The 17,030-nt window shown below is 34.7% G+C and overlaps 3 protein-coding genes across 9 annotated transcripts; 2 read left to right on the top strand and 1 right to left on the bottom strand.

Moving 5' to 3' along the window:
- Positions 1-29: 29 nt before the first annotated feature.
- Positions 30-1,495, top strand: LOC110605320 (chaperonin-like RBCX protein 1, chloroplastic). Its single transcript, XM_021743811.2, has 6 exons — positions 30-448; positions 539-633; positions 820-937; positions 1,049-1,065; positions 1,155-1,217; positions 1,317-1,495. The coding sequence occupies exons 1-6, from the start codon at positions 301-303 to the stop codon at positions 1,395-1,397; spliced, it is 522 nt and encodes a 173-aa protein (XP_021599503.1). The 5' UTR covers positions 30-300; the 3' UTR covers positions 1,398-1,495.
- Positions 1,375-9,062, bottom strand: LOC110605321 (malonyl-CoA decarboxylase, mitochondrial). Of its 4 annotated transcripts, XM_021743812.2 has the most exons (16): positions 8,787-9,059; positions 8,540-8,661; positions 8,372-8,468; positions 8,166-8,292; positions 7,871-8,054; positions 7,417-7,561; positions 7,235-7,325; positions 6,436-6,494; positions 6,290-6,367; positions 5,366-5,449; positions 3,964-4,145; positions 2,803-2,931; positions 2,538-2,610; positions 2,195-2,280; positions 1,968-2,052; positions 1,375-1,783 (listed from the first exon to the last, which is right to left on the bottom strand). In XM_021743812.2, the coding sequence occupies exons 1-16, from the start codon at positions 8,874-8,876 to the stop codon at positions 1,775-1,777; spliced, it is 1,641 nt and encodes a 546-aa protein (XP_021599504.1). In that variant the 5' UTR covers positions 8,877-9,059; the 3' UTR covers positions 1,375-1,774. The 4 variants fall into 4 exon arrangements, with proteins under 4 accessions (XP_021599504.1, XP_043808420.1, XP_043808421.1 ...); XM_043952485.1 differs by lacking the exon at positions 1,375-1,783 and having other exon boundaries at positions 1,790-2,052; XM_043952486.1 differs by lacking the exons at positions 1,375-1,783; positions 3,964-4,145 and having other exon boundaries at positions 1,790-2,052; positions 5,366-5,460; positions 8,787-9,062.
- Positions 9,063-10,370: 1,308 nt separating this feature from the next.
- Positions 10,371-16,733, top strand: LOC110605122 (protein STRUBBELIG-RECEPTOR FAMILY 8). 4 transcript variants are annotated; one of them, XM_021743452.2, is made up of 16 exons: positions 10,371-10,797; positions 11,284-11,416; positions 11,512-11,583; positions 11,682-11,747; positions 11,842-11,913; positions 12,000-12,071; positions 12,907-12,978; positions 13,065-13,130; positions 13,209-13,274; positions 13,360-13,670; positions 14,087-14,343; positions 14,932-15,203; positions 15,299-15,434; positions 15,566-15,705; positions 15,839-15,995; positions 16,296-16,733. In XM_021743452.2, the coding sequence occupies exons 1-16, from the start codon at positions 10,665-10,667 to the stop codon at positions 16,446-16,448; spliced, it is 2,178 nt and encodes a 725-aa protein (XP_021599144.1). In that variant the 5' UTR covers positions 10,371-10,664; the 3' UTR covers positions 16,449-16,733. The 4 variants fall into 4 exon arrangements, with proteins under 4 accessions (XP_021599144.1, XP_021599146.1, XP_043808760.1 ...); XM_021743454.2 differs by having other exon boundaries at positions 10,663-10,797; positions 11,321-11,416; positions 11,529-11,583; XM_043952825.1 differs by having other exon boundaries at positions 10,663-10,797; positions 11,321-11,416.
- The last annotated feature ends 297 nt before the right edge of the window (positions 16,734-17,030 follow it).

Genomic DNA, 17,030 nt, shown 5'->3' with positions numbered 1-17,030 from the left:
TTCTAATTTTTATGAGAATAAAATAGCCACGCACACACAAAGTACTGATAATGTTTTTTTCATGCTGTCCCAATTGCACAATTCGAAAGGAGCAATCGTCTTTCAGCTTCCATAGCTGCACTTTTGTGCCAAAGCTAAAACAAGATTCTGGGTTCCACCAAGGATGTGACACTTGACTCTGAAGAAACATTTGTAACTTTTCCCACTTGGATATTTATGAAGATATTTTTGGAGATCTTCTTTGTAGGTGATAGCCCAAGAAACCAGAAATAACATATTCCCTTCTCTCTTGCACCAAGCATGGAATCCTCTGCAGTTTTTTCAATCACTCAACTCCCCTTTTACCCTCCAAAATACAACAGAAACAAAGCTTATACTTCATGGCCATGCAAGAAGCCAAGTCCTTCTAAATCAACTCGATTACACTGCCAAAAGATGTATGTCCCTGGTGGGTATTATAACCCTAATAATATTTAATACTAGATAGCATAGACCCATGTGTCTCTTTTGGCTCTAATTCCTAGTTTGGTTCGTATAGGATATGGACATGCATCACCAGAAGCCCAGGCCGCTAAGAATCTGCATAATTTCTTCACTTATATTGCGGTTAAGATTGTTTCAGCACAGCTTCAGGTTCCTTCAAAACAAAACTTATAGAAACTCCATAGTTTCCTTAATTGGCATATCCTTCTGTTTTTCTATTATTGCAATAATGAGCATGGCCAGTGACCTTGTTCGTAATAGAATGTGCGTTTCCTTTGTTTGTTTGGTGGGTTAAATCATGTGCGTTTAGATGACTTCTTCTGCCAAGTGTTGCAGAGCTATAACCCTGAAGCATACAAAGAGCTGATGGAATTTGTGGGGAGGCAATCCTTGAACGATGGAGACCAGTTTTGCGCCAGTATGATGCGTGAATCTTCAAGACACCAGAGTTTAGGTATGCATGTAGTACGATAATCAACATATATCCATCAGTTGAATAATATCTAACCTCTGAATTTTCCCAACTGTGCCTGAAACCATCTACTCATCTGGCATCCCATTATAGCTCTACGCATCTTGGAGGTCAGTCCCCTGTTCTGTTTCATTTCATTTGTTTTTATCACCTCCGCCATGTTATGAACAATTATCTAAATTCATGTCACCTTATATAGGTTCGATCGGCTTATTGTAAAACTGATTTTGAATGGGACAACTTGAAGCGATTAGCTAACAAGGTCAGAAATCAGTTTATTTCGTTTGTGATTTTCCTCAACTGAAAATATTATATTTTATTAATCTAGCGGCTGCATTTGCTGCTTGTTTTTTTTATATAGACGGTCAGTGACTCCAACACGAGGCTCATGAGAGATTATGTCTTGGAAACCAGTCACATAGATGTAGAAAGTGAGAAGTGATCAAACATTGAGCACCAGAATCACAGTGTCACAATATGTATCCATCCACTATTGTTATAAATGCAATACATAAGAACTGAATTGACAAGTTACATACATCCTCTTGGTATTATATATGTTCTGAAAGTTTCTGACAGAGAACGGAGATTTTAAGAGGGCAAACCACTTTATGAGCAAAGCAACTTCACCCGAGAGACAGTATCAACAAGATTTTACTTGTAATGGTAGCCTCAAATCTGGGTTTTTGGATTTCTGGAGTTATTTCCCAGTTTGATTGGGCATTAGTTAAAACGTGATTAACGAGTTCACATCTAAATGTGCAAGTTCTGTCTAAACAGAAGAGCAAAATTATTTACTCGAGTGATTTTCCAGCAATCCTAAACTCCCTGCAAAACATACCCAAATCAAATATGGTAAATGAAAGAAAGGATTGGTAATCATCACTTAACTGATGGCTAATGCATCAGTTTTTTTATCTCTCTTCTTTGTACATGAAAAGGAGGCATGGCATAACCAAAGTCAATTAGAGCAAGGTAGAGTAATTTTTTGATCCTTATGGGAATAAATTACCAAAGTATATCGACGGATGTCATTTGAAGCATGTATATGACCAGTGCTGAAATATGAATGAGCACATTCATCAATTCTCTCAACCCTGCAAGTCAAAGTTTGGAGTCCAATCAAATTCATAAACAATAGATGTTGGAATCTCCTTTTTTATTTTCTTTTTTCCTTTCTCTGATTTTTGAATCAAAACACAATCCGGAAATAAATGTTGCTTTTACAGGAAGAATTACCTATAAATGTAGTTCACCATGATACCTCCACTTTGACGAAGGCCTTTCTCAGATCGGTCTGCCATCCAATTTATTCTTTCAATCATCTGTTGATGATCAAATATCAAAAATCAACTTATAGAACTTCCCAACTTAGGAAGCTTACATCTTCTGGCTTGCTTTCTCTCTAATTGCTAACAAATTACTACTTAAGAGTATATTCAACCTCTAAATCTATTGTAACAATCATTTAGTAAGATAGGAAATATAACATAAACTGAGAAACTACAATGGTTCTGCCCATCGATGCAAATTTCAGAAGGAACTTGATTACTACTTTACAGATTGAGGTTGTACAACATACCGCTCCATTTTGCAAGTGAAAATTTGCAACAGAATCAAGAGCTTTTCCTCTCTTTTTCTCTTCCAGAAGATACCTGCATTCATATAACCAACATCTCTGAATTGTACTTCACAAAAGCCAGTAATGCAAACTTTATGCGACCGTAGGACTGGAAAACAAGATAATCTCCAATATACCCAGTTCTTAGACTCATGCGTGGCAATCAGACTAGCCAATCATTTCTATTCACAGAGTTGAGATATTTACTTTTAACTTTATCAGATACCTGGCACACAGTCGCATTAGAGGGGGCTTTAATGCTGAAAGCAATTCAGGTGAACTGATCCATTCAAATTTTGTTGATGTCAACAGCTTCAACATGACGTCCATGCCACTTTTTCCAGGAAAAGACTCCCTACAAGTGGAAGTGTTACAGTGCATGAAAACCAATGCTGCCGCGTAAATCAAATTTCAAAACCATGACATGGAGGACAAGCAGCTGAAATTACCATCAGATGCCAAAGATGGAGCAAATCATAAAGGATCTTGAAAAGTTGAAAAAACCAAACAGGTAGTATAGTTTGATGAAACAGACAACAGTGAGGATTACACATCATCTATAAGAAACCATTACCATCTTTTTATGTGGTTCCAAACAGTTGGTTTTTTTTTATTCATACAATATGTAATGCAGCTCATTTGGAAATATAATCTGATGAATTGCAACTTACGAGCACTGGAAATCTAATCATTTTTCCATGGAAAATATACAAGCACGGATTTAAGATAATTTTAAGACAGATTGTATAGCAATAACTGCCCAAGTAATCTTCTGCTTTTAATTGCTTAATTATTTTGTAGTGAGACAATAACTTAGATGCATGAGATTTTTCATTCTCTCATTCTAAACTATCACAAGAGATGTTGTAGGCCTAAGCTAGTTAGGTAGGAGATAAGTAGGGATGGCTTAATGGGGCTTAAGGGTCTCTTGTGGTTGAAAGATATGGAGAAGAAAGAGAAGACTTGACAGGAAATAAAGTTTTGGGACTTACAAAAGTAGAAAGGGGAAAAAACAAAATAAAAGAAAAACCTGATAGAAAAGAACAACAAGACCACATATCCAATCTCTACATTCAAAAAGGATGCTGGTGCTTTGTTCTTCTTCCTTTTTCTTATTATTTTTTGGGTAAAATCCACTTTATTACAGACAACCAGAAGAAGAAGAAGAAGAACCTATTATCTCTAAACTGGAAGGAATCGAGGAAAAGAATCATACAGTTAAACCAATTAGTTTGGGGTAAGGGCTTAGTTGAACTGACTTTTTCTTGGCAACAAAATATCTTTAAAAGTTGCCAGACTCCCTTTAAGGATAAAAAGACAAAGTGGAAAAATCAAAATTAAAAGCCTATTCAATTTAAACATAAAGTGACCTCAACATAATACTTACTCAGAACAACTCAAGAGTAATTTTTCTTCCTCTGGTTCAAGTATGTTTTCCCTAAAAGTGGAAACAGATCCGCTTGAAGATGATGGTGACATGTTCTCCACTTCAGCAAGGATTGACTGAGATGCCAACTTAGATAGCAGCCATTGCATGTATCCAGGAATTGGGCTTATAGTTGCAAATGTCTTTGGAAAGAACATACATATATATATATTAATAGGTGATGACAGAAGCTAGATCTGGAACTCATGATACCAAGCAACAAACTAGAAGATATGCAAACCAATAACTTCATAGCCCATTCCTTCGGATCACTTTGATGCATTGTGCATATGTAGCAATTAGCTCAGTTACAAAAGAAGACAGTGATAAAGTATAACTATTAATATGCAATAAGTTCATATTGGTCATAGATTGTTCTGATTATATTATCCTCAATGTTGCCAAAAGGTAACCTAAAATTTTTTAGGTCCAAAAAGATAAGAATTTGAAAAAAATAGCAAGCTGAAAATAAGGAATAGTTCTTCTTTTGACCTCTTTCTTTTAAAACAATTTGAATGCAAATTCATGATTTTATACAAATATTTGGTTTACATTGTCTAAATTATCTTAATTTTCTGCTGCCACTTCCAATAATGAAGTTTTGAAATCTATGCAAAAATATTAAAGTACAATCGATCAAGAGGGATAACAACAACACCCCATGAGTTTCAGGTATGAAGTCCCATCCATATTAAGATTGCTAGAAAAACATAGTAGAAAACTTGCATTAGAGATACATAACCATAAATTGTGTTGCCTTCATGGAATAACTAGACACTTGCAACTGTGTTGTGCAGTTTATTTTTAAAAATTATTAAGAAAGTAAATAATAAAAACATAGCATATAAATTTAGAAAAATATTAAAAGTGCAAAAAGTACTTAAAACTTTAAGGATGTACTTGATAAATATTTGTTCAAATTCTTGTTCATCATATCCAAAATAATTTTTTATTATAATTTTTAAGATTTGATGATGGAGATTTGTAATGATTTTAGATTTATATCGGTTGTTTTTCCTATTTAAATTTAATAATCAATAGTAATTTTACTTGATATTTATTCATGTTTACATACTTGTGACTGTGAAATTTTATATGTCACTATTATATTTATTAGTTATTTTACCTTTTATTTTGTCATTAGCTTATTTATCTTTCTATTATAACTTAGTTTTCTATTATGAATTTATTTGATAATTCAATTTTATAATATTTATATAGATATAGATTAAAATTGATGTTATGGTAGAATTAGGTCAAACTTATTTTAGAGTCTAACTTTATTATATATATACAAACATGCATCACAGGAATACAAGAAACATCCAGTCTATATACGAATTTGATAAAAAACAATACTTACAGATATATGGGGCATCTCTCTTTTAACCAGTTTAATGACACGTTTGATAAGAAACTTTCCCAGGTTGATTCCTGCCAAGCCAGGCTGTCAAATTTCTGTAAGTAAGCAGTTCAGGACAGGGAAGCATATAACCAAAGTTATTCATTTTCCTTGATGAGAAGACAATGGATGCCAGCAGAGAAATAAATATAGAAAATAACAAAGACCCAGGAGTTATTTGTTTCAATCTCTATCCCTCTGCCTGTAACAGGAATTGATATTTATCCAGATTTCATTTTCTCATTATCAGTTGATAGGGTTAAAACTATTCTAGGTTAAAGTTATTCTATCTAATTATTTTTATCGACAGTTTTTCTAAATAAAATAAAAAAATAATCCCATGATATTTTGAAAAATAAAAAATCATGTTATATAACAACAAAGAAACTTCTTCTGTCTCTTAAATTCAAGTAAAAAATAATAATAAATTGCAGCCAAATTGGCATTTGTAAGAACTTCTTGAATCAAATAATATGGTGATTCAAAAAGTTCCAAACGGCTAAGTTTTTTTTTACCACATTGTCCATAAATGCTATTTAAACGCTCACTCAATCACTTGCAATTTTAAAGTTTTCCAACTTATATGAATGCTCTTTTCTCTCATCACACAAATAGGTAAACAAAAGAAGAAAACCATTACGTGAGCTTATGACAATATATAAATGTAAAAGACGAAAAGCATGTTTTGGGTATAGAGAATGTGTAAAACAGTTAATTCAACATTGATTTTCTATAGTTACATTTTAACTATGGCAGACGGATAACATGCAACAATTGACAGTTCATTTTCACCTCATGAGAAGCAGTAGATCCTGATTTTTGTGATAAAAAGATATATATGCTTGTAATCTAAAACAAAAAGAGAATGGCTAATAACTAAGTTACCTGAGTTGATGATATAGAATAAAATAATGCACATGTGGCCTCAGATTCAGGTATGGGAGGAGTATCCCATAAAACTTCCTGTTATAGGTTAAAAATCATTAGGATACACTAAAAGAGAAAATGCAAGCAGGAAGCATTCAACTAACCTGTATTGTCTGAGCCACATTCCTTAGAAGGGCAACTTCTATGAAAATAAGGGGCTCACCTGAAAAAAAATAACATTTCAAAATCAGACTACGTGTATTGTCTGAGCCACATTCCTTAGAAGGGCAACTTCTATGAAAATAAGGGGCTCACCTGAAAAAAAATAACATTTCAAAATCAGACTACGTCAAGTAACTTAAACAAAAAAATAAAATAGTGACCAAGAGAATTAAAGCTTGGCTGGTATTTGCAATGGAAAACTACAACTGAGTTGCATGGACAGCCAAAAATAATAGGGACAGAATTATCTATAAATATTACCACTGTCAAAATCCATAATTTGTTGAGTCAACCATGATTTTACAAAAGGATTTCACTGTTGTGCTATAACAGATTCATGTTGCTTATCAATACATGCATTAATCAACTGATAAATAGGATAATCAACACAATGTTTTATTTTATTTGTAACACATGTCCATGCTGTTCTGCACGGTAAAGGCATTGGGAAGGTGATGCAGGAGAGAAAATTTAGAATTACTTCAACGTTCATGCTATTGTAGTGTGCCACTGTTGTGGCCTTCTTTAACCTTTTTTTTTTTAAATTACACTATTTGGGTCAAAACCTAATTGTATTAGGCTCTTATTTTCAAAATCTAATAATGTTAGGATTTTTAAGTTCAAGACTCATAGGAGCTTATGACATAAATACGGCTGCAACACTTAGATTAGAAACAGACTGCATAACTAATAGAGCCAATTAATTGTATTGTTTTAGCAGCAGGGAAAAGATATGCTAACCACGTATTGCGGGATGTAAATATCCGAAACAACGACGACCAACACCCAACCTTCTTTTAAGATCTAAAAGATTGCTGATTGGATGCACAGCCTGCACAAACGCAATATTATTAGAAAATACATAGCTAAACCAAACAATATCTACATGTGAGAACAGAACAAGACAGCTAAAAGAAACATGCCTCATAAGCCACAATTTTCTCCAGCAAAGAAGCAGGATCATCCCATGTAATCTGGTGAAGCTCCAATGCAGCAGGACTAAGCCATGTATTAAGTTTTTCCTTTAAGTAGGAATCTAGCGCTCGCAAAGATGCAATATTTTCCTCTCTGTGTAGTCATAAAGAATCAATTAAAACATTAACTTCCATCACTATTTCTTGTCAAACGATTTCCTTCTATGCATATCATGCATCTTAATAGAATTGTTTATAGCTTTTTATGTCACAAGCACAGCCACCCAGGAAATTAAAAAACATTGTAAACGGAATGTTAAAAGCAAAGAGTGGGGATGTCAGTGAACACAGGTTTTTCTTCTTTACGTTGATCAAAGAATATTTTTCTACAAGGTGCGCATTTCAAATAAAAGAAATGAAACAGACAAAGAAAAATTGGAAAAATGCACAACCATAACCTTACGCGAGAATAGATAAAACATCAGCCCGAAAAATGGACAGGAACTTCAATCCCCCAGGGCGGTTGTTGAGTCGTTCAAAAAGGACTTCATATGCAGGCTTAAGAACTTGTCTCAAGTTCCGTTCAACGCGATAGAAACAAGAAAGCATGGCTTCCTCATCAACAGTACTAGATTCACTTGCATTACCTGAAACCCAGAACTACTAACCTTTTTCAAAAGCTTACAAAATGTAAGATTAGCATGCGATTATTAAGATCACAATTCACAATAAATGAAATATGTATACGCAAAGCTTACCGCCAGGAAGTTCAAGTCCAAGGTATTGCTTGATGAGATCACGAACTTGTGCTCTATTGAGATCATACACTTGGGCGAGCGTGATCAATAATTTCCGGCGGTTTTCAAAGGAAAGGCTAAAATAACCCTGAGTCATAAGAATCGCATAATCAGAAGCTATGTGAAACCAATGGTTCCGCTGGTTGAGATCATCCATTCAATCGTACCTCAGAGAAATCATCAAGAACCACATCCAGAACCTCAGCTTTGTTCAATGATATGGCGGAGTGCATAGATTCCCGAACAGCATCGAAATCCCTGTAACTGAAATCAAACCATGCATTTAACTGCAATGAAATCATGTGTTGTAGGTTTATACAAAATAAAAAGAAGACCTAGTGCTGTCAGCGGGGGGGTTAAGCTTGGTGGGTCCTTGTGCTTCCTCTGCAGCAGCTTGCGGTACACTAGTATCAAATGCGTTTCCTTTAGCATCGGTTAGCATTTGATTAACCTTGCCCTGTTGTAGGACAAATTTCAAAAATTATAATCTAAATTTTCAACAATTGAAAAAGATGGGATTCTTGCATCAAAGAAAATCTGGATTGGGCGTTGAGAATTTCATGTGGAGACATAGTAACTTACAGTGAGAGGTAAGAGAGGTAGCCGACTTGGATCGGTGGAAGTTTTCATTCTGGTTCGCATCAAAATAGCCAAGCCTTTCTTGTTCTTCATTGCTTAAATTATGTATCGTCTTACTAGATTGGTTGGGAATACGCTTTTTGTCTGTTAAAGCATGTTGTCCACTAGTTCATCGCTTTTCTCGGCGCCACAGAACCAACAGAAAATGTTCCATCCTCTCAGCTCTCCAAACAAACGTCGTCGTTGCTTAAGCCATTTTCCTTTTCTGCTTACACGGCCAAGCTTATTGCATATCATCGCAATTTATGTGAGTTGTTTTCTGATTGTGAAACATGGCTTGCAATATGAATTCTTTTGCAGCTAAAAAAGAAAAAATAGTAACACATGGCTTGCAAGTCAAAAAACATTGCTTACGTACAAAACTTAATGCCAAGAGAAAGTTGCACATAATTCAATTTTATCACTCAGAATTTTGGACGAAGCGTATTTAATTTAAATTGAAAAAATTAATTAAATTAAATTAATTTAAAATTTTAATTTAATTTTTTATTTATTTTAGTTGAATTTAATTTTTAATTTTAAAAATTTTAATTATTTTAATTTAATTTAATTTTAATAAAAAAATTAAAAAATTAAACCAAACCGATAATAATATATTATTTTCAATAATACAAATAAATTAAATTATATTAAAATTAAAATATTTTAATTAAATTTTAAAATATTAAAAATAAAGTGTAAAAAATAAAAAATTTATTAAAAATTAAAATAAATTAAAATTCACTAAATTAAACTAAATCAAATCGGTTCAATTCGATTTAGTTTTTGATCAAAATTAATTCGATTCGATTTTTATAAATACTAAAATTTTAATTTTCAAATTATTTAATTTGATTTAATTTTAAATCGAACCGACCAAATAATCACTCTTCCTATATAAAAATTATGTTTTAAAATCACGTCCCTCCAACTTAAATTCTATTCTCTATTTTTTTAATTATTCTAATCAATTGGCTTTATTTATTATTCATTTAAAACGGCTAAACAAAGAAAAATGTACAAAATTATGAAACAGAAAATAGATTATCCCACTGGTAATTAATTATAGTAGTGAATTAAATTGGTTGTATTTATTTTATAATAATAGGAAATGAAGACATAAAATGCTTTAAAAATCGAAAATATATTAATTATTTGATCATTTATAATGACAACTAGATAGGTCAGTGTGGGAGAGACAGATGACAATTTAATTCATCGAGATGTTCTGTCTTAAGCTTATGAAATTATTTTGTTTTGGATTTTTTTTTAAATTCAGTTTGAATATAATAGATTCTATATTGTATTCTTAATCATCACAAGACTGATATTACGAATAATCACCCCATTAAACATGACAACTATAATTAAAATTAACTATTTGGAAAATCTAACACAGACCACACTCACACCCAATAGAATTTTTTATAATAACAATCTATTTTCGAGAAACTCCCTCCAGGAAGAAAAAATCACATAAGAAGAACACAGAATCATGCGTTGCTTGCCTCCTTTCACCTCTTTTACTTATTATTTTATTTCATTTCAAGTCCTTTTTTCGCCTTTTTCGCCGACACTCATAAATCACACTCCATCGTTCTCATCCTTCATTACTCTACTACGCTTGGATTCTCTCTCTCTGTCTCTCTCTTTCTTGCTGTCTTTTTCTTTAATGGCGATGCCTCTTCCTACTGACTCCCATCTCAACCTCATTACCAACCGGTTCCAGTTCTCCTTTGCCCCTTCTTATTCTTTGCTTCACTGTGCACGGTACTCCACCATGCTCTCTACTTCACTCCAAGCTCACCTCTAAAGCCAACCGCAAAACAAGAAATTTCAATAATGGCTGGCAAACCCACTGCTTTATCTTTCTCTTTAGTTCTCTCACTCACCCAGTCACTTTTCATGTTGGTTTTCCTCGTCTTCATCTTTGCTTTGCCGCTTCTTGTCCAATGCAATACCGATCCTGCTGATGGTAATTTTCCCTCTCAGTTTTTTTTTTTTTTTTTTTTTAATTTTTTTTATTGTTAGATTGAGTTTTAGTCTGATGTTGATTGGTGAGTTTAAAGTTATTGACTTTTTCTGTTTATTGCAATGAGACAAATACAGTGGAAGAAATGTGCTCTGACTTCTCCCATTTCCCCCTTCTTTGCAAGTTTAATCCTTTATTTCCGTTTGTTTACCAGAAAAATGTAGGAAACTAAGAGAGAGCATAATGATATAGTTTCTGTATTTGATGTTGGGGCACAACATAAAAAAAAATGGTTGTAAGATCGTTACCATTTCAATCGTGCTATGCTTAACTGGAGTCTTAAATGATCAAATGTTGCATCTTTACATTCTGATTTAAGATTCTTCTTCTTCTTCTTTTCCCCAGTTTCTCAGCAAATTAATAAATGGTTCATGCCTTTTTCTGGTAATTGATTAGTTTTGGGATCGAGTTTAATTTTTCCTTTTTCAGTGCAAGCTCTACAAGTCATGTACACTTCATTGAACAGTCCTTCGCAGTTAACCAATTGGAAAAGCAATGGTGGCGATCCTTGTGCAGAATCGTGGAAAGGAGTTACTTGTGAGGGATCAGCTGTTGTTTCCATGTATGAGCGCATTACTGCAAACACGACCTTTGATCATTCTTGCCTTTTTCTTTGCTCGTTTTGTTTAATAGATTTCTTCTGCTGTTCTTTAACAGTCAACTTTCTGGGTTAGGACTCAGTGGGACGATGGGGTATTTGCTTTCGGACCTTATGTCACTAAGAACGTTGTAAGACATTATTGCCTATTTCATTTTTAGGTGTATGCAGTCTTGTTATTTTTCTTGGTTAGATGAGCCATTGATGCTATTTTCTTACTGCTTGGCAGTGATCTAAGTGACAACAACATTCAGGAATCAATCCCATATCAATTACCGCCAAACCTTACAAGCCTGTAATGTTCAATCAAGTTGATTGTTTCTGTTCTTATGGAGCTGTTAGATTTTACTGTTTAGAAATGTGACTGACCTTATTGTTTCTGAATGCAGAAATCTTGCAAGAAACAACTTAAGTGGGAGTCTTCCTTATTCCATTTCTAGCATGCTTTCTCTCACTTACTTGTCAGTGCTTCTCTCAGCTGCTTTGGGATATTGTTTATTAATGCAGAATTGTGTCATCGCCTGATTCTAACACCCTTTGGTTTCAGGAATGTGAGTAGTAATTCACTTTCCCAATCAGTTGGAGATGTTTTTTCAAATCTTTCTATTTTCACAACCCTGTAAGATATCTTCTTAACTTGTTGTCATCACTGTTCTAATAGCTTTAATTGCAAAGAATATTTCTCGTCATTTTTTTTTGTAAGCAAGCTCTTTGTTGTGCTATATTTTGTTTATATATCCTGGGTTGTTTTAATCATTTATATTGTCTACTTTTGATTGAAGTTACTTACATATGGATCCTGAATTTTATTTATTTTTCATGTAGAGCCTTAGTCCCTCGCATGGTTCTTTAGCCAGTCAAGTTATTGAGGAATACTGAACTGTAGCTCTTGCATCAATAATTATAAGCTTATGTGTGTGATGCCTCATGACGTGATAAAGTTTTAGACATTTTAGAATGCAACTTAATTTGAAAAGGTTAATTTTGGACTAAATTCATGCAAGGATTGCTATTGGAAAGGGTAGGGATCAGATGGAGCACAAGGCATTCTAATTTGAGAGAAATTCTTTTTCTGGAGAGAAAAATGGCAAGACAGGGCAAGCAGGGACATGGAAAACAAAGAGCTTTAGTGAGAGTACTTTTGAAAACTGGCAGTCAAAATATAGCGGTAGTACATTTGAAACTCTATTATCTGTACTTGGTACAAAGTCTGAATTAATCATTAGCAAGTGGCCAAAAAATTTACTTGTGTTGTGCCTCTGTTTTTGCTGCACATAAATAAAACTGATGCATTTTGCTGATATTTTACATGAATACAGGGATGTCTTATGAACCATACTTTTTGACCATTTGAAAAATTCTCGAATGCTTTTTCAAATAATTATGCTAATAGGTTGTTAACTTGATCTGATAAAAAAAAGGTCCTTAACTTGTTGTCATGCTTGTGGATGCAGGGACCTCTCTTTCAACAATTTCAGTGGAGATCTTCCCAGTTCCTTTAGTGCACTATCCAATCTTTCGACACTGTTAGCTTTGTCCTACCTTCTTTTTAGACTAAATAAATGACCAAATTTTCTTATTGAAATTCTCATGATATTCTATTGTGTGGCAGCAATGTTCAGAACAATCAATTGACTGGTTCTCTAGATGTTCTAACGGGTTTGCCTTTGACTACTTTGTAAATGCCTCTACTACTGGAATGCTAAGTTTATTATCTACCATATTTTTTTCTTATTTCCATTTATATTCTCAATAGAAATGTTGCAAACAACCACTTCAGTGGATGGATACCTCGAGAACTTAGTTCAATTCCAAATTTTATGTAAGTTGTTAGGTAATGCTTTGTGTTTCTTGTCTTTCAGTTCACTTGTGCAATATGACTAACTTAGCTGTGAAAAAATAAACAGATATGATGGGAATTCTTTTGAAAATAGTCCTGCTCCTCCTACACCACCACATACCCCACCATCATCACCTGGTAGATCTCATGATAATCATCGTCATTCAGGATCAGGTGACAATTCACCCCAATCTTCTAATGCCCAGTCAACTGAGTCGGATAAGGAGATTTCAGCAGGGGCTACTATAGGCATAACTGTGGGTTCTGCGATTATACTTCTCATTGCACTTCTTGCTGTTATGTTTTGCATTAGAAAAAATAAAAAGGACATTGGTGCCATAATTTCCCTGGGAAGTCGGTCTGCTGGCAAAAATAATGGTCGGTTTTCTTTCTCTTTCTTTCTTTTCTTTTATGCTTCTGACATATCTATTTATTTTTTAAAGGTTGTGAATAATGGATTCATTTAATTGTTTGATTTGGATTTGAGTAGTTATGGGCCATGATATCTGTAATAGACTTTATACACGAGGTTTCTTCTTCTTTTCTCCTGTTAGAACTTAGAAGCCTTTCATTTTTCTTGAGATTACAGATGGGAATAGCTGAAATGAATCACGTGGCAGTGGTAACAGCTGTTTACTAACTAAGCAGTAGTCCGCCAGAAATTTTGAATTTCTCCTCCGTGTCAATGTACTTCGAGAATATTTTTGAGAAATGAAATGTTTTCCAAATATTTCGAAAATGAAGGCTCAACGATTCTGATCATTAAGGTACTAAATTCTGCTTTGTTATTGCAGTAAATACTGAGATAGAAGAGCAGGGAGTGAAAAACATTGCTGCTGTTACGGATCTGAAGCCTCCACCTGCTGAAAAATTGGTAGTTGAGAGGTTACAGGGGAATTCTGGATCCATAAAGAGAATGAAGTCACCAATCACTGCCACTTCATATACCGTTGCTTCTCTCCAAACAGCAACAAATAGCCTTAGTCAAGAGTTTTTAATTGGTGAAGGTTCTCTTGGTCGTGTTTACAAAGGGGAGTTTCCTAATGGAAAGGTAACTTGATTGTTACATATAAATGCTATATGTTCTTATAGTTCATTCAGGTTTCTACATGCTTCTATTAGTTTCAAGAATTGGAGCTGCATGTTTTATATCTTGTGCAGGGTATTCTCCTGCAATACCGGAGAGTAGTGTCAAAGTTTTTGTTGACCTTAAATATTTTCTATAAGTTGGATGCGAGTATGATGTTCCTATTTCTTATATTAGCAACTATTATATCGTATTAACAGCATTTTGCTAATGTCGATTACAAAAGGAGACAACAGTATGGAGGTCACTAATGATGTATGTGAGGTTATATTTTGCAACATCTTTTACCAATGTTCAACTGCACGCGTTTCTTTCCCCCTTCATATACCAAGTTAGATAACATAGGCTTACATACACTTAGTAAATGGGGGGATAGCTGCGGTTAAACTTGTGGTATCATGCACCTCACTTAATTCTGTTGCCATGAACTTTTAGTATGGTATAATAAAGTCATAATGAAATGAAAGTTTGTCTTCTCTCTGTTTTCTGGTTGTGATTTTCCTGAATTATGTTACAATAATAAAATAATCAATCTGTGTGATATTGATGTAGGCAATGGCCATTAAGAAGATCGACAATGCAGCACTCTCATTACAGGAGGAAGACAACTTTCTTGAAGCTGTTTCAAATATGTCTCGGTTGAGGCATCCTAATCTTCTTTCACTGGTAGGATATTGTGCAGAGCATGGGCAGCGTCTTTTGGTTTATGAATATATAGGGAACGGAAGTCTGCACGATGTGCTGCACTTTGCTGATGATGGTAGCAAGACTCTATCTTGGAATGCACGTGTTAGGGTAGCACTTGGCACAGCACGGGCTTTAGAGTATGTTATATGTGTATGACATTGCATTTCTCTCTCTCTCCTGCTCTCTCATTGGTTGTCCTGCTTTCCTTTCTAAACTGTAGCATGTTTGTCAGGTACCTGCATGAAGTCTGCTTGCCTTCTGTTGTTCATCGAAATTTCAAGTCAGCAAATATTTTACTTGATGATGAGCTCAATCCTCACTTGTCAGACTGTGGTTTAGCTGCCCTCACACCAAACACAGAGAGGCAGGTAAAAACAAGAGATGAACATGTTTATGATAGGCAAATATGAGTTCTTATTGAAAATTTTGCTTTGTGGAACTTGTTGATTCAACTTTTGTTGTACAAAGGTGGAATAAGTAGACATGTTCATAATGACAGGTTTCAACACAGATGGTTGGATCGTTTGGGTATAGTGCTCCTGAATTTGCCTTGTCAGGGGTGTACACTGTAAAGAGTGATGTTTACAGCTTCGGTGTGGTGATGCTGGAGCTATTGACTGGTCGGAAGCCACTGGACAGGTAACACTTCTCATGTTTACCTGTTATTGTTTTACTACTTTAGGAATTGTCAAAGGATTTTCCTTTTATCCTGCAATTCTTATACTTCATTTACGTTGTGGCACCCTTTGTCCAATTTATGTGCATTTCATAGTTCAAGGGTAAGATCAGAGCAGTCGCTTGTGAGATGGGCTACTCCTCAGCTGCATGATATTGATGCTTTGGCAAAAATGGTCGATCCTGGCTTGAATGGCATGTATCCTGCAAAGTCTCTTTCACGTTTCGCTGACATTATTGCCCTCTGTGTTCAGGTAAGCTTCTTTATTGATTTTAAGGCCAAATCTAGATAGAGCCCCAGTTATCTTTAGCACACTATCTGTTAGCTTACAAAGGCAAAAAGATTCCCAGGTACTTCCCTAGTACCAATGAAAGAAAAATATTAGGATGGACTAGAGTTTACATCCAGGAATCTCTGGATGGACACATGTATATGACTGCAAAAGCAAGAGAATATGCTTGCTTGGTGCTGGTTATCTGATTTTATTTTCTGTATTGGTTTTTCCATCACTTTGAAACGAGAATAAGCAACTTTCTGAATATGTTCTCTGTAGGCGGAACCTGAGTTCCGACCTCCCATGTCTGAAGTTGTCCAAGCCTTGGTTCGGCTAGTGCAAAGGGCGAGTGTGGTCAAAAGGCGTTCTAGTGATGACTCGGGATTTGCATACAAGACTCCGGAGCATGAGGCACTCGACATGTCATTTTGAGCGTGTTAACCTTGTCGAGTTGGAGGTGAAGCTTCCAACTCGGTTACCACCGTAGAGAGGGATCATTGAAAGACTAAAGGGTTAAAAGATCTAAGGGGAAGATGCGAAACAAGAGTACCAAATCAAATCAGAAAAGTTATGTAATTATGTCCACAACATGGGAAGCTGCAAATATTTTTGAAGATACCATTATCTGTAAATGGTTCAATATATTATTCCAAAATTTTCCAAGAATCTTTTTGATGCAAGATGTAGTGCTACACAATAAAAATTTTCATTTGATTCTATCATGTTTTTATGAGATATGTTGTATGAGAAATCATCTTGTAAAAATAGTTTTGACTCTGGGGATGGCAATTTAGAAGAAGTTGATACACCGAACCAGGCACCAAAAGTTGCCTATTATGATTCTGTCTTTCAGAAATCGGGGAAACTTACATTGCAATGAAAGTGAAATTGGAAGTGATAACCGAACCGAGTCTTTTACATGCCAGCCAAGAGATTCGGAAATGCAAGGGACTGTCATTTTGTGGTACGCTGGGGGTATGAAGACACGTGATATGGGAAGGATGGATCGGTGAA

Source organism: Manihot esculenta, chromosome 17 (genome assembly GCF_001659605.2).
Source record: "Manihot esculenta cultivar AM560-2 chromosome 17, M.esculenta_v8, whole genome shotgun sequence".
Classification (NCBI taxonomy): domain Eukaryota; kingdom Viridiplantae; phylum Streptophyta; class Magnoliopsida; order Malpighiales; family Euphorbiaceae; genus Manihot; species Manihot esculenta.
Note: the sequence above shows the minus strand (reverse complement) of the source record. Positions and strands in the feature narration are given on the sequence as shown.

Coding starts and splice junctions, on each gene's coding strand:
- LOC110605320 (XM_021743811.2), top strand. CDS start 301: ATGGAATCCTCTGCAGTTTTTTCAATCACTCAACTCCCCTTTTACCCT. Junction 449..538: donor CCAAAAGATGTATGTCCCTG/GTGGGTATTATA, acceptor TGGTTCGTATAG/GATATGGACATGCATCACCA. Junction 1,218..1,316: donor TGAAGCGATTAGCTAACAAG/GTCAGAAATCAG, acceptor TTTTTTATATAG/ACGGTCAGTGACTCCAACAC.
- LOC110605321 (XM_043952485.1), bottom strand. CDS start 8,876: ATGAAGAACAAGAAAGGCTTGGCTATTTTGATGCGAACCAGAATGAAA. Junction 7,562..7,870: donor GATGTTTTATCTATTCTCGC/GTAAGGTTATGG, acceptor ATGACTACACAG/AGAGGAAAATATTGCATCTT. Junction 2,281..2,537: donor TTCACTTGCAAAATGGAGCG/GTATGTTGTACA, acceptor GATCATCAACAG/ATGATTGAAAGAATAAATTG.
- LOC110605122 (XM_021743452.2), top strand. CDS start 10,665: ATGGCTGGCAAACCCACTGCTTTATCTTTCTCTTTAGTTCTCTCACTC. Junction 11,914..11,999: donor ATGCTTTCTCTCACTTACTT/GTCAGTGCTTCT, acceptor CTTTGGTTTCAG/GAATGTGAGTAGTAATTCAC. Junction 15,996..16,295: donor TTATTGCCCTCTGTGTTCAG/GTAAGCTTCTTT, acceptor TGTTCTCTGTAG/GCGGAACCTGAGTTCCGACC.